Raw genomic sequence first — 5,761 nt, 5'->3', positions numbered from 1 at the left:
TTGTTTTTGTATCCTAGGATTATGGTATCCTTATCAAATTCTGTTGTAATAGTCATTAGTCCAATGTGTTTATAGCTTTAAATGAACCAGTTCATGTGTACTATCTCATCACTTCTTTAATCTGTGTCTTAAACTTACATTTCACTACACAATGTTGATTTATGCCTTTTGGGTGCCAAATAACAAAACATTTTGTTGTAAAATGGTTTCTAATCATTTCCTTTATTAATCCTCCACATGTTTTGCAACCTAACATTAATCTTGGAGCTTGAAGTTCAATTTATTTGATCATGTATTTTAATTAGATCTTTGCTTGCGTCTGACTATAACGATAGGCCCTAGAACAACTTGTAATTTGTGCCGTACGGATGGGACTGTCAATTGGGAAAAAAAAAAAAAAAAACTTTAAGGCACTTGTGTATGAATTGGATATGCAGCACTCATTGGCTTATGCAAAAGAAGAAAGGATTTACGCTAGATGGATTAATTCCTCGTTAGGCACTTAACATCACCGTTACATCAAACCCTCCTGCCAAGAAAAGTCTCCCTTGTGTGGCATAAATTAGCCACAACATCTCTCATCTCCATCCGTTCAAATGGAGATTCCGTTGAGCAAAGAACACCTGTTCTGAGTATAGCATTCGAACACTCCTCCACTTTGACTCTTCTTCTGTCTTCCTGAATTATAGAGTTGGTCGCCATTACCTCCATCAAAATTGAAGGATCAATAACCTCCATCACTTTTTCTGGTAAAGCCATCTTGGCAATTTCATGGAGAGTGAGTCCTTCACTAAACGTTGCATCGATTGGTCGCTTTCCAGTAAACATCTCTAGCAACAAAATTCCAAAGCTGTATACATCTCCAATCATGGACGCTTCACTACCTATGCCATACTCTTAAACATGTTGATTTATTGTGTTAGTTCCCAAACGAATGCTAAGATCTAATAAATATATTACTTTTTAAATATATATATATCAAGATATTCGTATTTTAAAAAATGAATATATATATATCAAGATGTTTGCGTTTTAAAAAATATGAATAGAACTAAAAGACCAAAAAAAAAGCACAAACTCTAATGTAATAGCTACTTATTCTTATGGAATGAGAGTTTGTGTTTTTCTTTGTCTTTTAGCTTTGTATGTACGAATAAAGAAGACGGACATTCATATAAGAAAATAATGTGATGTGTGTGCAAAATAAGAAAACGTTACCTGGAGCAACATAGCCAACCGTTCCTTTTATCCCAATTGAGCTTGATGGAGTTTCACTAGCAGTATCAAGATGGTCACTGGAGAGAAATTTTGATAGTCCGAAGTCACCCACATGGGCAACCATGTCGTTATCTAGCAGGACATTACTTGGTTTTATATCTCCGTGAACCATAGGTGGTTGACAATTGTGGTGAAGATACTCAATTGCAGAAGCCACATCAATGGCTATGTTCACTCTTTGAATGAGACTTAATTTGAAAACTTCAAGATGATCATTGGTCTGGTGCAACCAATCCTCTAAACTTCCATTTTCCATATATTCGAAAACAAGAGCCTTGAAATCAGCCCCCTTAGAATCTATACTAGAGCAAATAGTGATGATTTTGGTAAGATTTCGGTGGCGAATATTTCTTAATGCTTCACATTCAGCCACAAAACTCCTGAAAGCTCCTTTCTGCTTAAGATTTATCACCTTCACTGCAACTACCATTTCGTCTTCACCCAAAATCCCCTTGTATACAGATCCATAGCTTCCTTGACCAATCATATTTGACTGTGAAAATTCACATGTTGCCTTACTCAGCTCTGCATAAGAAACCATGGGAAATTGTTTTTCCATCGGCAACGTATCAATGGGTTTACGTACAGATCCCCTTCTTCGAACATAAACAATAGTAAGGCATGAGGATAAGATGAAACATGACACTGCCACTGGAATCAAAACTTTGAGAAGAGTAATTTTCGGTTTTCTTGATCCTTTAGATGGACAAGATGGTAAATGCAATTCATCTATACCCCCACAAAGCTTTGCATTCCCTTGTAGTGAAATTTTGGCTTTATTACTAAAAACTCCTTTTGTTGGAACCTCACCCTCAAAATGATTGTAAGAAAGATTTAAGAATTCCACGAAAGATAGTTTGTCAAGCAATTTTGGAATCTGGCCAGACAAATTATTGCATGAGACATCTAACAATTTAATGCTTTTCAAGAAACCCAAAGAAAGGGGAATGACGTCATGAAAAAAATTCTTTGAAATATTAAGATATTCTAAGCTTACACAAATACTTAGAGTAACAGGAATCACACCAGAAAATTGGTTGCCAGATATGTCCAACAATACGAGATTCTTTAGGTTGCCCACTTGTAGAAGAAGGGAGCCGTTTAGAAGATTATGAGACAGATCTAGGTAAAGTGAAAGTGTTGTTATGCTGAGAAGTTGTTGGGGCAAGGCACCGGTGAGCTTGTTATGGGAGGCATCGAAGCCTATCAAATTCTGAAAATTACCAACGGACAAGGGTATATTGCCCTGCAAGCTGTTGGAGCTCAATTCAAGGTTAGCCAATTTAGTAAGATTACCAAGGCCGGAGGGAATGCTTCCATGTAAAAAGTTTCCAGACAGGGATAATATTTGTAAGTTTTTAAGCTCTCCAATTACATCAGGAATAGTGCCATGTAATTGGTTTATTTCCATAGTGAGTGCAATTAGATTGACAAGATTTCTTATTTCAGGAGGTATGGTTCCATATATTTGGTTTGATCCTATGCGGAAGTGAATCATTGTCGACGAGAGATTGGCTATAGAATGAGGCAGCTCTCCTTTGAATTGATTATCATATAAACTAAGCACTTTCAAACTAGTACAATTAGTTAGAAAGGTTACAAAATCAAGATCATTGGATGTCCCCATCCCCAAATTATTCTGCTCCAAATTTAACCACGATAGATTCTTAAGGCTGCTAAAATCAATTGACACTTTCCCTTTGAATTGATTGCGGGCAAAGTCAAGGATCTCAAGATTTGAAGCATTGGACAATGAATTAGGAATAGAACCAAAAAAATTGTTTCCACTAATAGCAAGCTCTTTAAGGTCCGGAAGATTGACAACAATGTCAAATGGTAAACTTCCACTAAATCTGTTGAATGCAAGATAAATCCACTCGAGGGAAGAGATATTACAAATTGATTGAGGAAACATACCAGAGAATCGATTTTCACCTACGTTGAGATCAACCAAGTTTGTAAGTAGGCCAAGGGTAGTTGGAATTTTGCCGCCCAATGAATTCCCTGTAATATCAATTACCTCAAGAGCTGAAAGATTCCCAATGAAATCTGGGAGTTGTCTCGTTAAATAATTGTAGTAGAGGGCCAATGTTTGAAGCTTCAACAAGCTGCCTATCTCTTTTGGGATTTGTCCCTCGAGCTTGTTGTTGCCGACATGAAAGTAGATGAGGTTAGAGCAACGGGACAAATTGGTTGGTATTGTACCCGAAAATGAATTGTTGGGCAGTGCTAGTTTCTCAAGCCTTAAAAGATTACCGATTTCTTGGGGAATCTCACCATGGAAGCCGTTGTCCGCAAGGTTGATGTACCTGAGGAAGCTGAGGTTTCCAACATAAGGAGACAAGACGCCTCCTATCCTCTGGCTACTCAAGTTTAACTCGGTTACCCTTTGATGCCGATGGCCACAAGTCACTCCAGTCCATAGGCACAAGTTTATGGTATTGTTCCATGAACTTGTGACTCCCAATGGATCATGAAGCTGTGACTTTATGGCAAGCAACGCGAGTCGATCTGTCTCGTTGGTTTGGCCAACAGAAAAGCCAGGAGAATTAATAAGCAACAAGCTGAAGCACCATATCAAAATGGCAAGGCAGCTAATGGAAATGGAAATATTAGGCATTTTTCTCAAGGTACAAAAGTGTAATGCCATGGAATGTGAGGATGATTGTATACTCCACATATCAAAAAGTGAAGGCCTTTTATTAGCAAATTTAACTAGTTTGTACACTCACACGTCACAAATTAAAGCAGAAGCACAGCTAGACTTTGAAGCTTCATCCTAATTACAAGGCCATGAATTTGATTGGACGGGCAAATGTCTATGTGGTAAGAACAATATAGAAAGAGGAGAAGGGGAAAGAAAGTTTGGTGTGAAAGAAAAAGAAGAGAGAAAATTGAGGGGCCGGGCGTGAGAAAAAAAAGAAAAGGAGAAGGAGAAGGAAAGTGGAGGGAAGGTGGGGCGGGAGGGAGCAACGAGCATTGTAAAAGAAAGAGAAACAGGGGGAGACATAGGGAATCTCAATCTGCAGCAGAGGCGGTTGAGTGTTGACTACGCTGAAATCGTGTGACGTGTCTCTCCGGTTCCGACACTACAAAGGAAAAACTTCGATCCGGTTTATACGGTATGGAGGGATTCGACTAGTGTGTGGCCGGGGGTACTAATCTCTGACATTAATTCCTATTGTTTATTGACACGTAAGTAGGGTCTTGTTTAATTGGACTGCGTGGCTGTAGATTGTTGGTTGTAAGTTTGTGTTTTTGTACAGAAAAGCCGTGGAAAGAGCCGATATTCACGGGACATGGGGACTGATCGAAAATAATTTATAATTTCTTTTTGGTAAAGAGTTAATAGCTTTATGACTTTCTTTATTGTGTGTTGAGCACGCATTGAGGTTACTGTACACATGAAGAAACACGTGGAGACGAGGATCGAGTTAGATGGCTTTTTCTTTGCCGTACTGGATATAATTTGTATTGCTACTATCCAAAATGCTGTTGTATTTTATATTTTTATTTATTTCAAATTGCTTGTGAATTGTGTGATGGAATTGCTACATCTATTTCGAATTGCTTGTGGGATATATGCTGCTAATTTTTTTTAGATGGCCTTGAAACTATTGTTACCAGTCGATATGTTGTTTGTTGACATCTTAAGAAGGAAAGAACTGTAAGAAGAAATCTAATTATTGTTGTTTTGCTTGTGGTATAGCACTTACATGTTTCAGGCCTTTAAGATGATTTTCATGTGGGGACCCAAAATGTGATAATACTATACAGTTCTTGCTACAACTATATGCATTACGTTAATATAAAAAAAAAATTAATGAATTATACAATGGCTTGCAAAGCTAAAAAGAAAAAAGGTGATATAGTTAAAAATAAAAAATAAATTACATTGGAATATTGGCAATTAAAATATATGCAGCTAAAACCCAAGCAATTCTACGGCCACAGTGAAAGAATCTCTAATCTTTAGTAGCCAAAACCAAACTGGTAGATATTGCACGAACCATCGTCAAATCCATGACCTTCAAATTAGTCAACAAGCAAGATTAGAATTAGAGGAAACAAATATTTAGGGCAACATGATACAAAAATAAATTGGTAAACACCCTTTCATGAAAAATATCCAAACAGAGAATAGCCCATGAAAACTTTTTGGAGTTCATTCAAAGAAACAAAAAAAAAAAAAAAAAAAAAAAAGAAAGGGCGAAATATCATATTACCAGGGATGGAAATGGAGCGGGTTAGGAAAGGGGACCATGAGTGAACTCAATCTGGAAGCAATCTCCATAATTAAAAAATTTTAATTGGCGGTAGTTCAGATCTATCACAAATAATCTCTAAATGGGGGTGGGATTAAAATGAGAACATGATCCCTATTTATTTTTTTAGGTTAATAATTTTGAATATTCGAGTCCTTCAAAAAAATTAATAATTTTAAATATATAAATTTGAAAATAAAATTACAAATGAGCAAATT

At 36.8% G+C, this 5,761-nt stretch overlaps 1 protein-coding gene across 3 annotated transcripts; it reads right to left on the bottom strand.

Moving 5' to 3' along the window:
• Window positions 1-318: 318 nt before the first annotated feature.
• Window positions 319-4,169, bottom strand: LOC18041543 (probable LRR receptor-like serine/threonine-protein kinase At3g47570). 3 transcript variants are annotated; one of them, XM_024182933.1, is made up of 3 exons: window positions 1,219-4,169; window positions 474-896; window positions 319-374 (listed from the first exon to the last, which is right to left on the bottom strand). In XM_024182933.1, the coding sequence occupies exons 1-2, from the start codon at window positions 3,956-3,958 to the stop codon at window positions 520-522; spliced, it is 3,117 nt and encodes a 1,038-aa protein (XP_024038701.1). In that variant the 5' UTR covers window positions 3,959-4,169; the 3' UTR covers window positions 319-374; window positions 474-519. The 3 variants fall into 3 exon arrangements, with proteins under 3 accessions (XP_024038701.1, XP_006432210.2, XP_024038702.1); XM_006432147.2 differs by lacking the exon at window positions 319-374 and having other exon boundaries at window positions 403-896; XM_024182934.1 differs by lacking the exon at window positions 319-374 and having other exon boundaries at window positions 403-884.
• Window positions 4,170-5,761: the final 1,592 nt, after the last annotated feature.

The sequence above is a fragment of the Citrus clementina genome, unplaced genomic scaffold, assembly GCF_000493195.1.
Source record: "Citrus clementina cultivar Clemenules unplaced genomic scaffold, Citrus_clementina_v1.0 scaffold_5, whole genome shotgun sequence".
Lineage (NCBI taxonomy): Eukaryota > Viridiplantae > Streptophyta > Magnoliopsida > Sapindales > Rutaceae > Citrus > Citrus x clementina.
This window is presented reverse-complemented; position numbering and strand designations above follow the sequence as displayed.

Bases quoted from the DNA above. Each gene is read 5' to 3' on its own strand.
- LOC18041543 (XM_024182933.1), bottom strand. From the start codon at position 3,958: ATGTGGAGTATACAATCATCCTCACATTCCATGGCATTACACTTTTGT. The intron at 897-1,218 runs GTAACGTTTTCT...AACATGTTTAAG, and splicing joins GGTTGGCTATGTTGCTCCAG to AGTATGGCATAGGTAGTGAA.